At 36.9% G+C, this 23,041-nt stretch overlaps 1 protein-coding gene across 5 annotated transcripts in view; it reads right to left on the bottom strand.

Moving 5' to 3' along the window:
* Nucleotides 1-23,041, bottom strand: part of DST (dystonin) — a 288,925-nt gene that overhangs the window by 19,556 nt on the left and 246,328 nt on the right. For all 5 annotated transcript variants that reach the window (XM_053974362.1, XM_053974363.1, XM_053974357.1 and 2 more), the window contains 14 exons: nucleotides 22,341-22,442; nucleotides 20,256-20,357; nucleotides 19,194-19,367; nucleotides 18,274-18,429; nucleotides 15,897-16,094; nucleotides 15,276-15,404; nucleotides 12,216-12,386; nucleotides 10,735-10,890; nucleotides 10,309-10,515; nucleotides 8,538-8,657; nucleotides 4,859-5,028; nucleotides 3,735-3,894; nucleotides 2,129-2,323; nucleotides 827-955 (listed from right to left, as the gene is read on the bottom strand). In XM_053974362.1, coding sequence (XP_053830337.1) covers nucleotides 827-955; nucleotides 2,129-2,323; nucleotides 3,735-3,894; nucleotides 4,859-5,028; nucleotides 8,538-8,657; nucleotides 10,309-10,515; nucleotides 10,735-10,890; nucleotides 12,216-12,386; nucleotides 15,276-15,404; nucleotides 15,897-16,094; nucleotides 18,274-18,429; nucleotides 19,194-19,367; nucleotides 20,256-20,357; nucleotides 22,341-22,442 — 2,169 coding nt within the window. The remainder of the gene's footprint in view (nucleotides 1-826; nucleotides 956-2,128; nucleotides 2,324-3,734; nucleotides 3,895-4,858; nucleotides 5,029-8,537; nucleotides 8,658-10,308; nucleotides 10,516-10,734; nucleotides 10,891-12,215; nucleotides 12,387-15,275; nucleotides 15,405-15,896; nucleotides 16,095-18,273; nucleotides 18,430-19,193; nucleotides 19,368-20,255; nucleotides 20,358-22,340; nucleotides 22,443-23,041) is intronic.

Genomic DNA, 23,041 nt, shown 5'->3' with positions numbered 1-23,041 from the left:
AGTCCTATCTGGCATGTACTTCTCTGCATAATAATATTAGCAAACTCAATTTAAACAGGATGCTTTTCCAATCTCCATTTCAAAAATTTTGCTTTAACTTTCTTCAGAGCAATGATGAACAACATATCCAGGACTTTTAACTTGTTCTATAACACTTTGGGCACTACACCCTTGGTAGTGTAGGCTTGGTATTTGGTGTAGGCTGCGCTGTGCATGTTTGTAGCCTCCTGTCTGAAGAGTGGAAATTTGACCTCTATGATCCTTACTTAGCCAATTTCCCATTTCATTAATGCAAAGTTAGTTTGATGGCCTGTAATTTACTACCTGCAGTACCTATGCCACTGGAATATTACAGCTGCCAATGCATGTGAAGTCAGGCAGCATGCTGTTTCACCATGACAAAAGGTTCATGGATGGTAACATCATTCTGCTGACATTAGAAATGACCTTGCAAGAAAAGTTTATGCCCTTTAGGTCAATGGTGCTAAGAAGACGGATACACTTTTGCTACTGTAGTATTCTGTGTGGCAATTACAGGCATGGTATGCTCCACAGAGGGGCTTGCATCTATCTCTAAATCTTTACAGTGACTTTCTAAAGGCCCATTTTTTCTTTAAAAAGCCAAGATGACTCAAACAACAGCCCAACACCAGTCTGGACATCAAACTCTTAACTACATTAAATTTCTAGCTTCTCTACAGAAAGAATTGCTCCAACCCTGGATGCTGGTTAGAACTATCTGGGATAGACTCTGCCTCCTTTCCTCTATTTTACTGCCTATCAGAGCCATTAGAATGAAGAGGATCCTCTTCATGTTCTTGCTTACCCTGTGCTGCTCTATCAGTGTTCGCAAGGCCTCTTCATCATCTGGAAGGATGCCGTGGAAACGAAGAGCCTGCTCTGCCTCTGCCAGCCACTCCAAAAGGACATGGACAACTGAGTGGAATTCTTCTGCCTGTTAATATACAAGAAGTCATGGTCACTCATGAGATGACCTGACAGACACACTGCAGCTTACACAGATTGAGCCCACATTTGGAATCATTAATCATCCAGCAGTACCAGCACATTATCTTTCCATTAAAAAGTCAATGATACACAGCACTACATTTTCATAACTGTAAAAACAGCTCATGCTTCCCAAAAAAATATAGGAAGCCTAAAAGCCTGTTCATGCTTTTAGCCATCTGATTTATAGTGTATTTGCAGCTCAGTTGAGAATGTCATGCCTTTACACTGACAAATTACACAGGAGGTGTTTTCAGGGACCAGCTGGAGAGCGGAGAACTAATGTCTGCACAGCCTAAAGCACCAGTAAAGCAAAATGAATTGACAGCCTGTTGGAGAATGACTCTTGTGTCTAGAGAAAATAAAAAAGACTCACCTTTGGGTACAGCCATATAGGGACACAATTATTATTTGAGGTAAGTTCAGCATTGTGTCTGCTAAGCAAAGCAGAGCAGGAATATTGGACATAGTGGATACATTGCTACTGCAGGAGCCCCATCCATCAGTCCAAGCTAGTATATCTTCAGAGAGCTGTACATCCATATTATCTCAGGTTTGGAAACAACAGAGATACACCTCTTTATTGGGATTGGTACCAGATAATGCTGACATACAAAGACTGTCCTAGGTCATGATTGCACTCAGCACAACTCTTTTTTTTCTCTGAAGTACCTCATCGTGCATTGTAATTGTGCCAATGTAAAGAATTTTTCAATACACAAATTTACTTCTTTCCAATAAGGCACAAAAAGCATAAATATAATTGCAACCTCCTGCTTCTTGTAATTGGGGCATAATTCTTTATCATCCTTCATATTTGACTGTAACTTCAGTGATTTCCTTAGATGGTAAGGTCTTCGAAACATTTGTTTTGCATTTGTGGCAGAGACTAATAATAACAGGAATAATAAATGCTAAGAGGCACTATTTATGTACTGTGGTAAAAGGATAGACAAGGTAAGCAATGCATAAGCATGAGTATTTTCAAATGAGTATTTTCAAATGAAATGAGTGAGAATAACATCAAGTGAAAATTAAATTAACTTTTTGGCAACTAAACTGCAAGATACTTTTCACTCCTTCTCATATAGTATGTGTAGCAACATTATTATTCCTGTACCTGCCGAAGGGCCTGTTCCAGTCGTGTCTGCTTGGATACTGACAGGGCACAAACTGTCTCCCAGCGAGTGCTTAGCTCCTGCATTTGGACTTTGACCCAGGAAGAGTCATCACGACTGCCTTCTATCAGCTCCCTTGCAGAGCGCTTCAGAGCCTGGACACTGCTTGTTCTTTTTCCCAGCTCCTTCTGGAAAACCTAGACACCATGAAATATATTTGAAATGTTTAGGTCATTAAGATATGCTTATGTAAAAAAACAAGAAAAAACTACTGGTTATGAAAAGAAATGAAAATACAGATTTATTTCTGTCAAGAGTAACTCCATTTAAGTGATGCAAAACAGCTAAGTTCTATTTATTAGATCCCATAGGAAGATATTAACACTCTCTTCTAACATAATAACACTGGAATATGATAGGAAAATGTCAGGCAGATCCCAAGAATCCATTCTGGTGCAATGCATGGGAAATTTAGTCTCCTTATCACTGCTGGCTTTCCATTCTTTTCAATTGATCTGACACAGATAAACACCTAAGATTGCTGTGGCAGGAAAAGATCAGATAAAAAGTAACAACCAAGGAGAGGGTTTAAAATCAACAAAACAGAAATAAATCCCTGTCTGGGGGTCTAACTGTAAGGTTGTGGATCTTGCTGCTTATTCATATATTTATGTGGGAGTATGTTCACAGTAGTAAATTGAACAAGCTCTAGTTACTTAAAAGAAGCTAATTAGTGTGCCGTGCCACCAACTGCAACTTATTTGTGATGGACAGAGGGATTTCAGAAGCAACTGAAGCATTGTGCAGGCTAATTTTTATAGACAACCTATGTTTCCAAACACTTTTTTTTTTTTTTGAGGCCCAAAATCTTGTACTTAGTGGAGATGAGATACTGAAAGTCACAGGTGGATGAACAGAGGGACCTTCACCTCTTAATCTTTCCAGGCTGCAGAGTTCTGCATATGTGTCACCTTTGCAATACAAGTAACTTCAGCAGCCATTTCTTCTGACATACTGAACTGCAAAACTGGGATTGAGGCAGAGTCCAACATCTCCTACTTGTTCCCACATCCAAAACCACTTCAATAACATAATACTGCAGGTTTCCAAGACAAGCTCCCTGGGCCATGGTCTAGTTGAAATCTATGCATAACTTCAGCACTGTAATTAATTTTCTCAATAAATATATAGCAGCCCCACAGGTCTGAAAGGCTGCTGTAGTCAGGATAAGTGCACGGGACATTTAGTTAGCAGATGGACTGAAAAAGAGTTGTCTGCCCCAGAGTTTTCCAGTAAAATAATTTCCGCCATCTCTTGCCCCTAGACCCACATTTGCAAATGCGTATTTGTGATTTATGACATGATATTAATAAATACACAGGGCAGCACAATAAAATAGAATATCTCAGTGCTAACTAGTATTAATGAGTCACTAAGAGTTGTCCTCTTTCATGTATGTTTTATAGCATTTTCCATTGTTGTCTACATTTGTGTTACAAAACTATTACATATTTCCAAAAATTACAGAATAGTGAAAGATAAAGATATTATTAAAATGTTACACTTATGAGCAATCCAGTAATTAAAAAACAGTATTTTTGGAACTACCTTGTGGTTGTCAATCAGGTTCATTACTAAATCGATGTCTCCATGTACTGGTTGGTCTTCTGCTAGTTGAGGTTCAATTTTGTATAACCAGTCAATGAGAGCTTGCAGAGCATCAGTAAACTGTCCTGAAAATATCAGGGCTTCCTCCAGTTTATTTTGTCTGAGATGAGAAAAAAAGCCAAACAACCACACACAGATAAAATAATCATTTACACACTTCAGGAAAATATTTTCAGCATAAAATAATAGAATCATGGAAGTGTTATGGTTGGAAAAGACTGGTAAGATCATTGAGTCCAACCACTATCCCAGCACCACTACATCATGTCCCCAGGTGCTACATGCACCAGCCTTTTGAACACTTCCAGGGATGGTGACTCAACTACTTCCTTGGGCAGTCTGTTTCAATGCTCCACAACCCTTTCAGAGAAGAAATTTTTCCTAAAATTCAACCTAAACCTCTTTTGGTGCAATTTGAGGCAGTTTCCTCTCATGCTGTCATTTGTTGCCTGGGAGAAGAGACCAATCTCACCTGGGTACAGCCTCCTTTCAGGCCCTTGTAGAGAGCAATAGAGTATCCCCTGAGCCTCCTTTTTTCCAGGCTAAACAAACCCAGCTCCCTAAGCCACTCCTCATCAGATTTGTGCTCCAGACCTTCCCCAGCTCCACTGCCCTTCCCTGGACTCACTCCAGCCTCTCAACTTCTTTCTCATAGTGAGGGGCCCAGAACTGCACACAGGATTTGAGGTGTGGCCTCAGCAGTGCAGAGTACAGGGGGACAATCACTGTCCTGGTCCTGCTGGTCACACTATTGCTGATACAGGCCAGGATGCCACTGGCCTTCTTGGCCACCTGGGCACACACTGGCTCATAATCAGCTGGTTGTTGACCAGTACCTCCAGAAAACTTCAAATCAAGTTTTCCTTTTTAAAGGGCTTTTCCTTCCATTTCCTCCCCTGCTCTTCTACAGTACCATTAGTAAAGTATGCATTTGCTGTATTTTACTGCTTTGGCATTCTTAATTATCAAACAAGCTAGCCACTCTGGTTCTACTTTTACACAACAAATTCCAAAAATAGAAGCCTTTTTCTTATTTGATGAATAATTAGTTGAGTTTCACTTACCTTTCCACTGACTTTCCACAAATTGTATCCCATTTATCTCTTAGTTCACTCAGCATGTCATCAAGTTTCAAATTGTCATCAGCCAAGGTGGTTTTCTCTTTCAAGGAACGTCCAGTCCTATTTGTGGTATCATACACAGAATGTTTGGCACCAAGAGATTTCTGGAATTCCTATATATATATATATGGGGAAAAAAAAAAGAAAATATCCATATATCATTAACTACTTACAGGCCATTGTTAATTCATTTTTGACAGACTATTTGCAACATAAATTGTAAATGTTGCTGCTATAATAATTTAAACTTACTGCTAAATTTCTATGCTAGTGCCACAGTGCACCTGGGGCTTGACACTAGGAGAGCCCTGCTTTTTGTCCTTCTCTGGAAATGTAGCTCTCTGCTTACTGGAACAACTTTGGGAAAATCCCTCCTTCAGTGAGGGCAATGATTCCTGTCCTACCACAGTATTCCCAAATTTCAGCCTAGTAGTCAGAAGGATGTGAAAGAACTGCTACTTTGGGAGCCATTAATTGAGCATTCTTTGCACTACAGTCTTACAAACTAGGATTTCAAGGCACTTGTAAAGCTCCCCAAGAGCTACAAAGGTTATTCTAGTTTAGCTCAACATGGACAAGCTGGGAAACCTCTGAGCAGAAGCAGCAGTCAGGAAACATCCAAATAATTCAATCTGTGCTAGAAGTAAAAATCAAAGCAGGTTTCTGTGCCCCAGAACCTTGCACAACGACAGTGACAGAGTCTGCCTGCCAGCTCTGCCAGCTCCTTTTGCACAGATTCTCTGGAAGCTTTTCACAGGCACAGAAGAGCACAAGAAACACAGTTCATCTGATACCACACAAGAATTAACTGACTGACAGAGTAAATAATTAAATGAAGGAACACTGGCAAAAGACAGCACCAGCCCAAAAAGGCAGTTTTTAAATTGCAGCAATGCTTGAAATGTTATATTTCACACCTACATGAAGTGCTAGTAGGGAATCAGTTAGAATCACAGGTTTGCTTTAGAAAACCCTTATATACAGCATCAAATATTTTCAGGTTTTTTTGTTACCAAAGAAGCAATATTTGTTTTGTAATTTAGTATTTCCTTACTATTCTTTAATGTTCCTCATATAAAACAAGAAAAAAACTTTAAGAAAAAACATAATTTTCAAACTAGGACTACAGTAAAAATAAATACAATTTTCAAAATAACCAGTTTTTTATAACAGTTCCTTCAATACAAACAATATGTCTATGCTTGTTTTCTTTGATGGGGTTTTAAACTACTTAACACTACACAATGTTACTAGGTTTGCACAAGGAAACACAATTAAATTGCTGCCACAGAAGGATCATACAGAAAAAACAGATCTAAAGATGGCAAAGGGTTGCAGTTAATTCATTCCCTGAGACTAAACCATATCTACTTTCATTTGACTTCAGGTATAACTGAGAGTAGACTTTGGTTTAAGCTGCCAGGAACAGATAGGTAAGTTAATTACTGAAATTTTTGTTCAGCTAGGTACCTTCCTTCTAAGGAAGATGGGCACACAGAGATAAAATTAGCCAGATTCATATAAATGTTCTGTAAGAACATCAGCATTAGCACAGGAATGGATTGGGTGACCTAGTGCGGGTTTTTCCATTCCTGACTCCTAAAAATGAGAAAAAAATTCCAATAAACAGACTATGAATAACCCCCAAAAGTCCCTGGCAACATGCTAGATATGAGTGAGAGAGAAAACATATTATCTTGGCTTTTCTTTTTCAGGGACTTTTTTTTTGGCAGTAATGACTGGCAAAGAGCGAGTCCAAATAATTGCTTACAGCACACATTCAGATGGGATAGCAAAATCCTTAACTAAATGGAGCAAGGAAACCTTCAAGGCTGGACAGAAAAGACAAAGACAGACTCGGAGTATATGTGGGAGTGGAAGGAAAAGACTCAAAATACAAGGAAGGATGTTGCAGTGTTGGGAGGTTTGACAACTCATTAAAAAACAATTGAGTTGATTTCTTGAGAGGGTGGTTGTTTGAAGTTTAAAGGCACAAAGTTCACCAAACTCCCTCTCTCACACACATTCATCTTTTTTCTCCAGATCACCAGTTTCAATCCTTATGTGTCTGTACCAATTTCATCCCATTCCTTAATGAGATTCAAGCCGTAATGCTCTGCAGGCTTTTTACATGAAAGAAACTGAAGAAAATATATCAGTGACAGAAGTGATGAGTCTGCCAGTCCATTTGAGGAAGCTTGGTCTCATAAAATGTATTGCTGTAGGTATAAAGCACATGTCAAGTTTATCAGGTTTAACATTTCTGAAGATGGGATGAAAATACAGGTAGAGAGTCCTGAAAACCTCAAAGCAAAGTCACAGTGCTGACCATACTAGTGAGGAATTTGAATATGTAAAGAAAAGAGAGGAGTGAAAGGATTAGAAGATTAGTAAGACTCAGACTATCATAACAGCAAGATCCCCCCCTGCCAGTTCAGATCACTGACTTCAAATTCTGGCAACAGCAGCAATCCCAAAACTAACTGAAATTGCAGAGTTTGCATAACAGAATGTTAATGTAGGTTTTATCTAAAGGTTTTTAACAGCAGACACAGGTAAAATTATTTTTGCTTGACCAACTGCCAGCTCTTACTATATTAAAGGAGAATATTTTCCTGGCTGATAAACAACACATCCTGCAACCTGAGAGATGATAAAAAAAAATCAAGCAGACTGATGAAGTCATTATTATACATGACAATATTTGTCACAGGTAAAAAAAATCACCAGAAGTTACAGTGAAAAGAAAAAATTAGATTTGCAAACCCCTCAGGATATTGTGAAATAAAAAAAATAGGAGTAAATGGAGAACAATAAAACTGACATAAAAAGAAAATATATGCCAAAATTTAGAAAATTGTATGACTCTAGTGTTTAATGAAACCGTCCCAAGAGAAATCTTAAGACACAATCATATCTCTGAAGATCCTACCAGTCATCTACTTGATCCTAAATATATTATTCTAGGCATTTTAAAGAAGTCAAAATGAAGTAAAGTCTAGTTCTGTCTTTGCTTTTGCTCTGTGTCTGATAAAATTACAGAGCTTTACATTATAAAGTTTGAAAAGCCAAGTGAATGAGAGAGATTTTTACATATTCACAGCTGAATTTCTGAAAAGATGTTTTCAGAATTTTGAATCCAATAAAGAGAAATATGGAGCAGTATTTGCTCTAATACTTTCACAGTGTTTTCTAGGGGATTTCGTTAATATTTCCACTTGACATAAAAAACAACTGCCAATCAAAATACTTGATTAAGGTTTTTTTTTTCACTTTTGAATTTGTCCTGCAGGATTAAAAGAAAAATCTCAACCCAAGTAAGTGGACAGTAAATTTTAGGTTTAAGAACTTAAAGAAAGCCTCTTCAGAGATCCCTATTCTGAAATGGTAAAGTTTCCATGGCGCTGTATCATTCTTTCTTCTTCATTTTTAACCATTCCCTCACATATCAGGTTCTGTGAAAAGTTCTTTTCATTCATACCCTGTTAAAACATCATTTAACTTGATGTGAATAAACACCCCATTGCAGTGAGGCCACAAATCTACTTTCTTTGATGATTGAACAGTACAAGGCCAAAAGACTTACTACATTTCCCTGGGCATTTTATGTGTCATGACTCACCTTATGCTGTGCAAGCTGCATCTTTATTTTGTCAGGGTCATTTGCAATTTCAAGATCTGAGTCCAGAGATTTCTCTGATTCTTCCAGCCATTCCATAAGTTTATGCCAGGCTTCATGAAACTAAAGGAAAATCAGATTTGCATAGACTTTAAAATTAACTGGTTCATGAAACAGTCCAAAATCATTAAACCTCAATCAAGATTGGCAAACTTAGACAAAATTTTATGGTTTTTTCTCCCTGGTCTCTTGAACAGAACCGGTCTAGCCAAGTGCCCACTGTGTAGTAGTCTCCCTTCACCAAGTGAGTTAACAACCTTTAATCTACATGATGTGCACATATCATATGTATCTGTCAGACACATACTGGTCATACCTGTCGATGTGTTGGTCATTTAGATTTCTACAGTTTTAGTAATGGATAGTAAATACAGAAAGAACAGGGCTTAGCTATTGCTTATATGGGACCATGGCAGTAAATCACTGGGGAAAGCTTCCATCTGGATGACTGCCCAAGATGTCCCCTGTAACTCTCATAAAAGCTCTCATTATATCAAATGCTATCTTGATGAGCAAGGAACAGATTTTTGATCTTCTTTCCTGTTTCAAAGAAAAGATCACTTCAGGGAAGGAAGCAGGGAAAAAGTAAAGATTCAACCAGCTTTCACAAAGTGTCACCCGTTTGGGTGTTGATTTTTCAAAGCTGGTCATTTCTCTCTCTCTTGAAAATTCTTCTTCCCTGGGCTGCCTATACATGGAGCATAAGAAACTAGTTCAGAAACCTTTCAAAGCATCTAAGACACTGTTGTTCAGGACTGTTGATTAGGCCTTGACACCAGAGCCTTCAGTACTCCTTTCACACTCCACACACACAGTGGTCATCTTAACACTGTATTCAGCTTTGTAAATGCATATTGAGATGAAACCCATCTCATTGCAGAACTGCTGAGTGTGTGAATGAACAAGAGAAACTGCTGGAAAATAAGAAACGTGACTGGCTTATGGGCTAATTCATTGCCCAGAGAAGTTCTTGCTCTGTGAACTCAGTGGTGGTAGTGGTGAACATTGGAACGTGGTTTAGCTGTGAACATCACCAAATCTTGAATGATCACGTTCCCTTGAATAGAAAGGAGCTAGAACTTACTATTGATATTGAAACAGCTTACATTCCTCTCATACATTTTGCATCTTATCACTTATGTGCCTCGTTGAGGGAAACAATACGGACGCTCCCAAATAAAGAAAACTGTGAGAACAGCCCCCCTACACCCAAAAAACAACCTCTCCATGTTTATAAGGAAATAAATAGAGATATCTTACCACACAGAAGATATTGGTCTAGTAACTAACATAAGAGATTGAGTGATGAGTATAATCAGGACAGAACATAGACCCAAGAAGAAAATGCTAAGGAATACTCCCAGAGATTAGTGAAAAGGGTTCATCACATTCTTTAAAACATACAGGGTTGATTATGAAACTTCTTTTTGAATACAGATGGCACTAATACACATCTGGAATCCATACTGTAACTTTTTTCAGACTATCCTATACTGCAGACAGAAGTCACTGCTTGGGTTGAAAATGATGCTTTCACCTCCCAAATGAAGTGCTCTGGGATTGAATCACAGAATTCGCTCCACTAACTCAACACTGTCTGTTACACTAAACCCAGGCTTGCTTTGTAAGTGCTTTAAAGCATCATATTCTTCAAGAATCTGGATGCAATTACAACTAAGTTCAAAGAGCTGCATAACAGCTGTTGTCCCATTACCTGTTTGGCTCTTTTCCTTGCATCATCCAAAGCTCTTCCTCTTTCAACTAAGCGTTGGACTACTTTTTCCCATCGACTCTGTACACTAATCAGCAGATTCTTAATAAGGACAACGTCCTGTTTCTGGCTGAAATATTTCAAATGGGTTCCAGTTTTGTCCAGCTCTATGACCTGATCTCGATGAGAGTTCACTTCTGTGGCAAAAACCTTGGAAAAAAAGGGTAAAAATTACTGAGTACTGTGTTGGGTAAACACTGAAAAAACCCAGTCTGATAAAGAATGATGTAGTGAGAAAGACTACAAAACACAATTTTAAAACAAATGAAATGTTTCTCTGAGTGCCAGCATTATAGGGTTCATTTGGACATTGTTACAGTATCTCCACAGAGTGGGAGAAAAACATTACACATCTGTTTCTTTACATACCTTGTGTTCATCAATTTGAAATAAGACAGTGTCCAAGATAAGACTTGGCCGAGAAGCTGCAGTTAGAGTCTGCTCAGCCTGAGTAAGCCAGTTGATGAAATCTTGAAGTGAGTTGTGGAACTCCATTGCTAAATTGAGGGCTTCTTCCAGTTTGGTCTGTAAAGACAGGTCATACTTTATTAGAGGCTGATATTGTGCACGGGCTACAGCCAAGGAAACCATTTTAGTTCAGCACTTTGGAGTAAACCATTTTACTTTAGCATTTTAAAACACTTTTCCAATCCAAAATTTCTGAGTTTAAAAGTAACACCCTATATTCAAGCATATTCAAGGAGATGAAGACAGGAGTTGGAGCAACATTACGTATAACAGATGAATAGAAAATACTGCACCTAGTATCAAGATTAATTTTTCCACATTAGAACATATTTCCTACTATTTAATCCAAATGGGACATTTGGATTTACCAAGTTCAATGCAAAACCAGTAGAATTTCAGAAATCTAAGGTGATAGTACACTTGGAAGAGCATCAAGTAGGTCATCAAATTTATTCTTTTGCACTTAATGAAGAATAAGTTTTCCGAGAGCACTTCTTTTTAATAAAGTCCAATTGTCATTTTGGTTGCCCAAAGAGAAACTAATTTGGGATACAGAATTTTGTTGCCCATGAGACAGCAGTCAGAGATTTTCAAACATTTACACTGCTGACCTCACTGAGCACTCCAACCTTACAGCTTCCTGCAAGAAGTGCTTATATTGGGTATTAATTTGTTTGTCATTTTTACTTTATTATTACCTTACATCAGCACTATAACTTCAAAATACAGCTAAGTTGTGAGTTAAATATTTGTGCTTAATACTTATCAGTGCTGTACAGAGAGTTTCTCTGTTTGCAATCATGGGTATTCTTTTTGTTTGATTGAGTTAGAACAAGTGGCCTATATTTCACAAAGGAATGAAAGCCACATGAAACTAATAACAAGAAAACGTATCTTGCATATCAGTGAAATCATGCCATTGTTCCGTTAGAACAGAAGGTAGGCACTTGAAGTAAACAGTAAAAGGCCAAGTGTTTGGGAATTTTAAGAAAAAACAGCTAAAATCTAGGAAAATTAACACAGCAATTCTGTACTGAGGAGGAGATCAACTTGAAGGACCATTCAGTCTCTCATGTCTACGATTACTGCAATAAAACCCATAAAACCCCTACTCCTATCAAATAAGCATTAACACTATCAGTTAATATATTTCTGTGGAACAGACTTGTGCCATTCTCACCATACTCCTCCCCAGTTATGGATAATTAACTTCTTGAATCTTATTTTCCTCAGTACTTTCTAAACATATTACTGAATTATGCTAGTCTCTACAACTGATTTTAAATGTAAAAAATGAGGCACATGTGCATCCATAAAAAGACTGATCATTAACACACTTAAATGCATGATTTACACTTCAATTTTTATGTAAAAACACTTACTTTTCTTTCACTGAGTTTTGTTTGCACGGATTCCCATTTTTCTTTTAAGTTATTTATGTCCTGCTCAACGTTTGTTTCAGCCGACTCTGGGCATCTTGCAAGCATCTGCTGGCCTTTCTGCATTAGACACTTGTATGTCTCTTCTTTAGCCTCAAAGGCAGCACAAAGTTCCTAAATAAAGAAAGGACCAGAAATAATAAGGTAGAAATTCAATACTCCTTATAAATTCCTGTATAATATTTATTCCTCCCCCAACATTTAGCAGGTATGATTAAGACTAACAAAGGAAACACATGTAATTCATAAAAAGCCAAATGAGAAAATGAGGGACACAGTTCCTCAGGAAATGAAAACTTGTATTGTCTGTCAATGTCTTCTTTGAGATTCAAAGATTGGCAAAGTACTATGCACTTATTGAAGAAGAGTTGCTAGAACTTGGTAGGTTTAAAGTTCATCTGTATCCAAAACACAAGAAGTGTCAGCATTACACAGTGTGCTGGAAGTCCAGACCTATCCAGTACACTTCAAAAGTGGGTGGGACAGCCTGGGAGGGGTCGTTTATTGTACATTGTCAAGTATCTTCCTTCACTTGCCAGGCATGAGCACTGAAGGCATTTCAGACATTAAAAGAAAGCTGTAATAATAATGGGAACATGTTTTACCTGTTAACTATTCTAATAATTATGCTTTTTAAATCATGCTAAAGGTAAGCTGGCAAAAGTCTGGGAGCTCCCATGCATCTGTCTGACTCAAAAAGGCATGGTCAGTGTTGGTAACAGGCAAATCAAAATGTACCAAAACAGTTGCTGCAGATTCACAAATGAGGAACATCTTCACAAGGAGATGAGGAATAAGTGCCTTGCAAATAAGAAGAAAAGTACTTTTTCCTCTCATTCTCAAGACAAGAGCCTAAACCAAACACTTCTTTTGCGGTTAAGAGATACTGTACACAGGGCACTGTGCCCTCCTGTGCACCTGACCACGCAGGAGGGCAAAGCAAGAAGCAGGTCCATTCATGAGCTTAAGATTTTGACACAACAGAAAGCTTCTTTGTTTTCTTACTGAGAACTATGGAAAGTAGTGTACCCTATTCTGCTGCCTCCTACTACTTCAGGAAGAAACTGAAAACAATGACTGTTTTAAGAAAAGGAGAGAGACGGACTGAGCAGCACTGGAAGAGCTAAAAAGGTGTCTTTTTAAGCCCCTTTTCTACTGGTATCCTGTAATGTTTCTTCAGATCTTTTGTTTTCCTGGAGCTGCTTAAACTGGAAAGGCAGCCCAATCTCAACTCATTTGTGAACCAATTATAGCTGAGGTTCTTTTATTCATATCTTTTATTCATATCTGTGGAAGCAGGCCTTATACTAAAGAACATGCTTCATCACATTATTTCCAAAGAGGAACAAATCAAAATGTAGTGCAAAACTTTCTCCTTCAGTTTCACATCAGTAATTAACACAGCTGGCTCTAATCACTTAAAGCCAAGTTTGAATTTGGACTGTAGTAGACAACATGAGAAGTGGCCTCAACGTTTCAGTAAAAAATTAAAAAATAAAAGGAGAGAGAGGGAATTTACACATATCTGCACATGTGTACTAAGGTTTAACCAAAAGGAAATAAAGTTCTGTGCTTTAAGGGTTGACAGCAAGTCAGTGCCTGCAGATGGCCACCAGGACAGTAACATCCTGCTAAAATGTACATGTACAGTTGGGGAGGGATTGTACCCTGGAGTGCATATTACTGGGGACAGTCAGACTTGTTCTGACTATAACATTGAATTTAAAGGCCCTTTAACTAATCAGTCTGTAAACATGGTATGTGTAGAAAATTTGCATAGTAAAGAATGTACTAAAAGAAAATCCTGAAGTTTCCATGGAAAATTTTTGCATCTTGACCTAAGTGCAGGATGAAAAAAGGAAAGATTGTCACTGACTTTCAGGGAATCATGATTACAGTCCATTCTCACAGGGGAAAAAAAACCCCCACCACCTATTTTTTTTCCTTTTTTGTTTTTTCTTTGTGACAAAAAGAAAAGGATTATAGGAATTCAAAACCACAGGAGTATTTGTGTTTGGATCTAGTTTCCTGTCTTAACTGATTTTAAAACTGTAAATTAGTTTCCCTATCAATTATAAATACCGTCAAATTTTTTGAGGACAAAGAAGAAGGAAAAAAAAAGTGCCTTATGTTGATAAGCCATGATCTTTAGCATCATTCAAAAAAAAAAAGTCTGTTTTTTTTAACATTTTGACAATTCAGCATTCTAATTGGAAGTGTCAGGTCAGGCATGTTCCTGTTCAAGGACAGTTCAGTAAGTATCACTGTTACATCTGAGCCAGGAATTCAGAGGTTCAGATCACCAGGTCTGGCCTTTTATTTTGGCCTAATAGCACATCATGATATTACACAAATGGAACAGTAAGAACCACCCTCCTTAGAGGAAAGAGATCAAGTTTAAGTGTCTTTTTTTTAAACTCTATGGTTCTGTGGGAGCAGAGAAATCCACAGAATGTTTCTTGAAAGAAAAAGAAAGGGAATAATTCAGGCATCCTGGTCAGCTTGCCATTTCTAATTAACGCACGGCCTCTACAAGCCAGTAGTCCTTCTCACTTCTATGCTAATGATGACTTTACTGTCAGCTTTGGTTAGATAAGGAATAAAGGATCAAATCTCTTAAGTCAAGGTTCAGTGAATGTGGGCCATTTTTAGGTTAATCTTCAAACTTTAGAAAAATCATAAACTTAGTTATGGGGTCAGAAGGGAAAAGAAGAATAGAAAAAATCTGGAAAATCACTGAAAAATCTGCAAACACCTTTTGTAAAGAAGCAAAAGTTGTTTTATTTGCCTCTATACTAATAATGGTTCAGCTTTGGGTATGTCCCCAACAGGCTACTAAACTACACTGTAAACAACAGTGTTATTTTGAAGGCTATTAAATTTGTTTAAGACACTGTACAGACATTGTGATATATAGAACACACTCTGTATTTACAAAAAACACTCTTAAAAGATAGTTAGTCCTGAAATGTAATTTGCAAAGCATCTAATACTGATACTTACCATATGTGAATTAAGCTGCTCTCTTGCTGTTTCTGGTAAGCCTCCAACAGGTTTTGATGCCAACAGCTGACGTTCAGTGTCTGTCAGCCATTGCTGCAGATCCTCAACTTCACCATGGAAACCTTGAGCCTAAATTATACCACATCATTTTAGAGATAACTTAAATGTTCTCCATTCCAATACCAGCTCTGATGCATAAGCACATCGGCAACTGGTTTAATCAGATATTTGTAATAATCAAAGGAAATTAAAGGGGAAAAAAAGGAAAAAGCAAACAAACAAACTAGCTCAATTCAATCTAAAGGATAAGAACAAAAACAATAGAAATCATGAAAGCAGTCAAAATAACTACTGTGAGACCAATGTTTTCCCTGAATAATACACCTATACAGAAATTTCACTTTTCACAAACATTTAGACCAAAAGCTGAAGTTTTATATCAGCACTGTAAGGGACAGTGTGCAGCTGTGGAAGATACAGCTGGATTCAAACTTTCTCCAAATTCAGGAGCATCTGCATCATGGTTTTGATTTAGGCCAACTTCTAATACATGTATCTGTGTATTTCATGTAAAATACATTTTTTCTGAGTTATCTTGATATTTGATCATTTCCTGTTCACCTGGATCAAGGCACTATCCAGCTGCTGTTTCCTTTGCTCTGTTTTTTCCAACAAGTTTTGCCAGCGCTGATTCAGGAGTTCCAACTTGCTCCGTAAATTACTTGCTTCTTCAACAGCACTTGATTCAATCAGGTCATTTCCTGCTTTTTTAACAGCTTCCACCGTAGACTGATGAGCGAAAACATCATTTTGTAGTACCTACAATTGTAACACAGCATGGCCATATTGGTAAATTACTGAATGAAGGCACTCACAAGTGATTGAACAGGTTGTAATCCAAGGACAAGACAATAGTTAAGGATCAGCACAGGTATCAGAAATTAAAGCTCTTAGACCTCTTCAATCAAAAGCACTAGCAATTCTGACAGTAACCATTCTGACAAAATACTGAAGTTAATTTTTGTATCTTGGAAAAATAATATATTCCTTCTGAATGCATATATTTCTGAATTTTAGTAGTGCTAGGGAATAATTATTTCTTCACTTTTTAAATTTATTATATACTTTCCTTTAACAGGATTTTGCTTTGAATACTGTCTGCCTGCTGTTCTATACAACAACCCAGCTGCCACGGCTACAACTCCTTTCACATCATGTCAGGCTACCACGACACTTGACCTGTGCTAAAAGCTGGGGGATGGTTGTACTAGTAACACCAAAAGACCTCCTCCATCTGCTGGAAAACCTCTTATCAACAACCACAGTAAAAACCATAAAAGGCAAGAGGTACATTTGGGGAAAAAAATGCTGTTTTCAGAAGGATGGAGGGCAGGGCAAAAAAAAGCTTTAATATAGAACAGAAAAAGAAATACACAAAATGATTGGGAAGAAAATGGTAAACCCTTTCTAAGAAATTCAAGTTTATGATTGCTATCTTTCATGGGATCTGACTCAAATTCACCTCCATCAAAGTACTACCATATGGAAAAAATATAAATCTAAATAAAAAGAAACTTAAAAATAAACTAAATGGAGCACAATACAAATTAGCAAGTCACAAGTAGACTTTGAATACAAAATACACATCACATTTATTTTAATTCTTCTAAGCTAAGAACCAGATTATTTTATTTTCTTAACAAAGTGAAAAAAGGTATTCAAAGAAGCAGATACATCTTATCCCTTCCTTCCTGCTGAAACTCACTAAGAACAAGGTCTATTCTTTCCAAAGTTATTCAAGAGGTAGATGTTTTTACAGGCTACCACAGGATGTACTACTGTGTGAACTTTCTAACCTATAAACTCTGTATTATGAAAAGGAAGTAGATTCATTCATGTTTTTGCTGAACTCCTTCAGCACGGACAAATGATGTCTTGATGCTTCTTCACTAGTTAAAACACTTCCGTTCGATAAGAAGATAAAAGGTTCATGGAGCAGAACCTGGTTTTGTTATTTACTTTGTTTTAAAAGGGTCTGTTTATAACAATAGTCACATAGGGTATGTAGACACTGTATTCTGTTCAAGTTCCAACTGACCACCCAAAAGCTTTCAGAAACTGCAGAGCTGCATTAACACAGACAATGAAAATACTTTAATTATCTGTGTACTGTCAATTTCAATCAATTCTCTCAAAATCCAAAATGGACTCTGAGTGCTTTTTACATCATATGCAGGCCAAAAATTAAATGGCAAATTTAAAGGGAGAGGAATTACCAGGTTAGATTGAAATCTTCAAGCCCAGAAAGAACACATTATTATGAAGGGCACAGAGTTACATATAGAGGGAGGGAAAACTCCTAGGAGATGTTCTAAAAATAAAGGCATAGCAGAAGCATTCTTACATGGGCTCCAAAATAACAATGATCAATAAAAATACTAAAACAAACAAACAAATAAAAAAAAACCATAACCCTCTGTTGCAAGTAACACAGAGAAAAAGATGGGAGTTTGCACAGATTTTTGGAGAAGCATTTTCCATCTTAGCTGAACCCAACTGACACACAATTTTGCAGAATTCAGAACAAATCACTATTTTCTGAGAGGGAAGAAAGAATCAAAGATATGCAAGAGCTATGCAGTTTGTGAGACCTGGCTTAAACTGCACTAATCAAGGAGTTTATTGCTTCAGAGAGAGTAGTAGGTTCAGGTTTTGAATTCCCTAGGTCAAAGAAAGGTGTTTAGAGATGGAATCTAGAGTAAGCTGTTTATTTTTAGCTAAAACCTATGCCACTTGCATGGCACATTCAAGAAAGGAAGGAATGTGGAGGAGTAAGAGGAAAGATATTACTTGTTCCAAGCCTTCATTTCAGCTATAATCTGTATCTTGAAAGTATATGTAGAGAATTATTTATCAACTGTGAAGTTTTATTAGAAGACTCATCCCTAAGATAAATATCAAAAGAACATTTTGGTCAATATTGTTTATAATGACATACATGATGTTTGGCAAGTTCAATTTCAATAGCCTTGGGGTCTCCACCCACGGGTTTCTGTTCATTCAGCAAGTCTTCTGTATGTGTCAGCCATGCCAGTAACTCATCCAGGGCATGCTGGAACTGCCCCAAGGCCAACAAGGCACCTTCCAGCTTGTGCTACAGCAAAAATAAAGTTAACAAGAAAATCATTTCACAATGTAATTGAATTGTCTTACATTACTATTAGTCACCATAATCCAGAGCAGAGTCCACACATAAGACAGAATAAAAACCAGGGAGGAACAGTTACCCAGTGCAGGCAATGCTTTATAACTACAGCTGAGTTAGCAATTCCCTTGTAAAGCCTTGCATTCCAAGCTCAAATTCCTGCCCTTGGAAGAAGCCATACCAGAAAAGATTGAAGGTTCTTTCATCAGATGTATAGCTTTTTATCACTTAAAACATATTTTCAATATAAATACAATTTAGTGCATGATCTTTTAAACACATTTTCTTTGTCATGAAATGGTTTTGTTTAGAAAAAATAATACATTTCAAAGGACACTTTCACATCTCTCAGCTTGATAATTGAAGGAAATAACACCAAAATAGTTTAATATTAAGTTAATGGCATTTTATTCAATTGTTCAGTTCAGCTGCTACTATTACTTTTGCACATATAAACATGCTTTCAACTGCTACTTAAGACATCATCAAATAACCAAAATGAAATAATAATCATTCGATATAGCATTACTGAAAGAAAATTTTAAAAGGTTTAAAAACTCAACTAATTGTACAATTCAAATCCTATCATATATAGGTGTTTTAGCTTCCAAACTAAAAGGAATGTGTAAATTAATATAAGCATTTTGCATAACAAAGAATTTTTCACAAAAAATGAAGCCATTAATAAAACCCCCACCTCCAAGCTTATGTACCTGTCTACTTATAATTTTGTCTTCTAGGCTGTCCCACAATAGTCTGAGCTCCGAGAGAGGGTCTTGAACAGTGTGCTTGTCACTCTCTTGTGTTGCCTTCTTTAGCAATAGTTCTGCCTGATGGTTCAGTCTTTCCATTTCTATCTGCTGCTGATAAGCTTCTGTCTTAAATTGCTATGGTAAATAGAAAAATAATAGAAATAAATGAAACACAAGTAATGATTATAGAATCATAGAATGATTCTATGTTCTAGCTCTTGTGGTTGTGATGGTCATAATGCTATCAACTGCAAATGGAATTATTCTTGAAAGGAAGAGAAAGCAAATTTTCTTTAGCAGAACACCCTCTTTAACACACAATTGGTACAACAGTTGGAATGCACCTTGTGTACATATGTTCTGAACTAAGGTCACATTCATTTGAAATTACATCATAAAATATATAAAACAACCTGCCCACAGCCAACAAAATCTACAAGTGAGCAACAAAACCAAGAACCTTCTCTGACCTTCACATATCTCTGCTTTTTAAACATGGCATAACAGCATCCCAACATCAGGAGCACATTTGGTACAGATCCATGCAGACAGGTTTCCAAGTTAGACTGGAATTTTGATTTTCACCATACTCATGTATTGGGAATGTCATGACCTGTGTGAGCATTTACATAAAGGCTCTACTGGCAGAAGCAAAGCTTTGGAGGCCTTCTCTCAGAGCCTCAAAGAAATTGTTCATGTTAGAAACCAGAAAATATAAAGGTCATAGCAGAAGAATTCTGCACATAATAACTTCATAGCTTTTGAAAGAGAATGACTGATACTACAACTATTTTTGGGCTATCAGAAAAAATAAAATGTAGCCTAGCCAAAATTTGAAATAGATTTTTAAGTAAAGTGCGTTTTAAAATGAAAAGTTTGCAACTAAATATTTTTAAATTTTCATGCAAATTCTTCTTTACTAAAAATTGAAAATGAAAATTGCATTTGACTCTCAAAAATACTACACAACACAGAAAAATACAGACAGTGGAAATATAAAGGAAATAAATTGCTAGTTCATACCTTAAGTTCCTCTGTTTGCTGCTTCACTGTCTCCAGATCTGTTCCCACTGGGGACATAGATGCTAACTTGCTTCCAGCAATGTCTACCCAGTCAAATAATGCCTGAAAATCACAGTATGATGTTTAAGTGTGAGAAGAGAAACACTGTTATTTTTGAAAGTTGTATTAAGTAAAATATCAGAATTTTTCTTTTTTCCAGAGAAGGTATTGCTGTTCTCTTTCAAAGAAAATAACTTCCCCAGCAAGACCTAGGTTTCTTTGTAATATAATAGAACAAATACCCATGTAACAGTTACAGGAGTGTAAATTCTGCAAGACCGGACTTCTATTAGCAGCAAGATTCTGCCAGAATTATTCATGCTGAGTAGCAATCTACTTCTTGTATTTACCTTTTAGGGGATTCATAAAAATGGCAGATTTTACTCAAGACAAACTCTGTTCTACAATTGCTTGGAGTGAAAATGGAAGGTGGTGGATAACATACCTTAAATGAGGATTACAAACAAACTTCTTTTGGTGTAAGGAACATGGAGCTACCTATTCAGCACATACTAGGAGGTGAAGGACCATAACTGAGCTAGAATGAATCTCTATAGGATAATGCAGAGTGACTTTAAAAAAAATAAAATTATAAATAAATGATGTCTCCCCAGTTCTGATGCTCTGTGGGTATTCCTTTTGCTCCCGATACAATGCAGAACCTCAAGAATACTCTACATGGATTAAGAACACCTGCATCAATCTGAGTAATTGCACATGGGAAAAAAACACCTCCAACTAGGCCCTTTTCCACCTGCCTGTGGAGACACCATTAAGGAGAAATGCTTAGGACATCTTTTTGGAGATGCCCACTGCTCCCTGAGAAAAGGAAGACCATGCCCAATGTGCTCAAGAAGGTGAGGCAGCTGCAGTTAACAATCTGTCCATAATACTTTCCATACTGTCTATGGAAATGAGTGTAAGACAGCACTCAAATACAGCTCTTTCACAAAGTACCAAGGTTGTAGGATGTGCCATATACAGTTACAGGAAATAGAAAGCACTGAAACCAAATGGTGATGATTCTGTCTAATCAATCTCTGCACAGTAGGAACACAGGAGAACCCTGACAAAAATCCACAGTGATGGTGCACTGCAAAAAAGGCACGTTGCATTACTATTAAGGAGTGGTCTGCTGCTTGATCTGCACCAAATACAGAAGTAACTGCCCTCAAGTGTGATGTGAAATTCCGATTTTAAAGATTTAATGAACCAGGGAAGACAGTAATTCTACCAAGAAAAACAAACAAACAAAACAAAAACAAACAAAAAACCGAACAAACAACTACAAAAAACCCAACAGCACATACAGAGATTGTTTCAAAGGATAGGTTGTTTTGGAAGAGACCTTTAAAGGTCATCTAAAGTACAACCCTTCTTTTTTTTTTAAACTTCTTCAGTTCTAGGAAACACAATGTACAAGGTATCTTAACACTGCTGGAATCTTTGCCTACAGATTTAAAAAGGGAATAATCTTCTAATGTATCATGATAGGATAAATTATACTAGGAATAATGGTTTAGCAACATTATGTTAATAATATTTTTGTTTAAAATACCCAAACATTTTACTTATAAATAAAGTGGAATAAAATTCAAGTGCTTTAACTGTCTTCTACTCAAAAAAAAATAGCAGCAAGTGGGTATACATTCCTGTACTCTGTTCCTTTCAGACCACAAAGATGTGTCACAACTTTAACCTGCCTTGACTATCACTAGAAAATGTGAGCAGAACTACTATGAATGTGTGGTGTCAAAAAACCTTTACTCTTATCAACAAACAAGGGGACATTAATTTTGAATCTAAACACAGTGCAATATATGGACATGAAGAAAACAACCCAACATACGTATTCTTTAATGCAAAAAAATCCCAACCAAACCAACCCCAACCAATCTCAAAAAAAACCTCTGCCTACTCAAGAAAATAGTCACTACTACCAGAGTGCAGTACTTGTCACCTACCTAATCACATGACACTTTTTTACTAAAACCACATTAAATCCCATTGATCCAAGGTTGGGTTAAGTATATCACATCATCTTACCTGTAGTCCATCTTGGTATTGAACAGCTGCCTGCATAGCTTCCCCAAGCTTATCCACACGTTCTTTCCATGTTTTGTTCAATGCATCCCAGGCAGAATTGAGCTGGAAGTAAGCACAATTTACTCCAACAGACAAAAGAATTTTACTGCTATATAATGTGCGTTTACTAACACTTCACTGATCAGTAATACAAATAAACTAAGCATGACTAGTTCACATTTATTCCATATTAACACTCAGTCCTCCCTGTCACTGCATAACTAGTTTCTTTCAGAATTCAGCAGTGGTTCTGGATTATAAAAGCTGTTAACTTCAATACTGACTGAGTATTTTTTATTAACAGAGATATTACAGTTAATAGAGGAAATACTACTAAATCATTTGGAGTTGCATCACCATAATAAAAAATAGTTTAAAAGAATCATACATTGCTGAACACTGGAGAAATAAAAAGTACTTCACAGTCATCCAAACAGGATAGTCTCAGTTGTCTCACTTAGTATGAACAATACATACCAAAATTTATTCTAGCATTGCTTTTTGCAAGAAATAGTCACCTACAATATTAATCTGTGACTATTTTAAAAAAAAAACTGTCTTTTACAAAAGTTCTAACCATAAATCAATGAAATAAAACAGTGTGTACATTCTAATCTAATCTAAGATTTACTCACTCAAAAGTCAAATCTTACTTTACCACA

This window comes from Vidua macroura, chromosome 3, assembly GCF_024509145.1.
Source record: "Vidua macroura isolate BioBank_ID:100142 chromosome 3, ASM2450914v1, whole genome shotgun sequence".
In the NCBI taxonomy this organism is placed as follows: Eukaryota; Metazoa; Chordata; class Aves; order Passeriformes; family Viduidae; genus Vidua; species Vidua macroura.
Note: the sequence above shows the minus strand (reverse complement) of the source record. Positions and strands in the feature narration are given on the sequence as shown.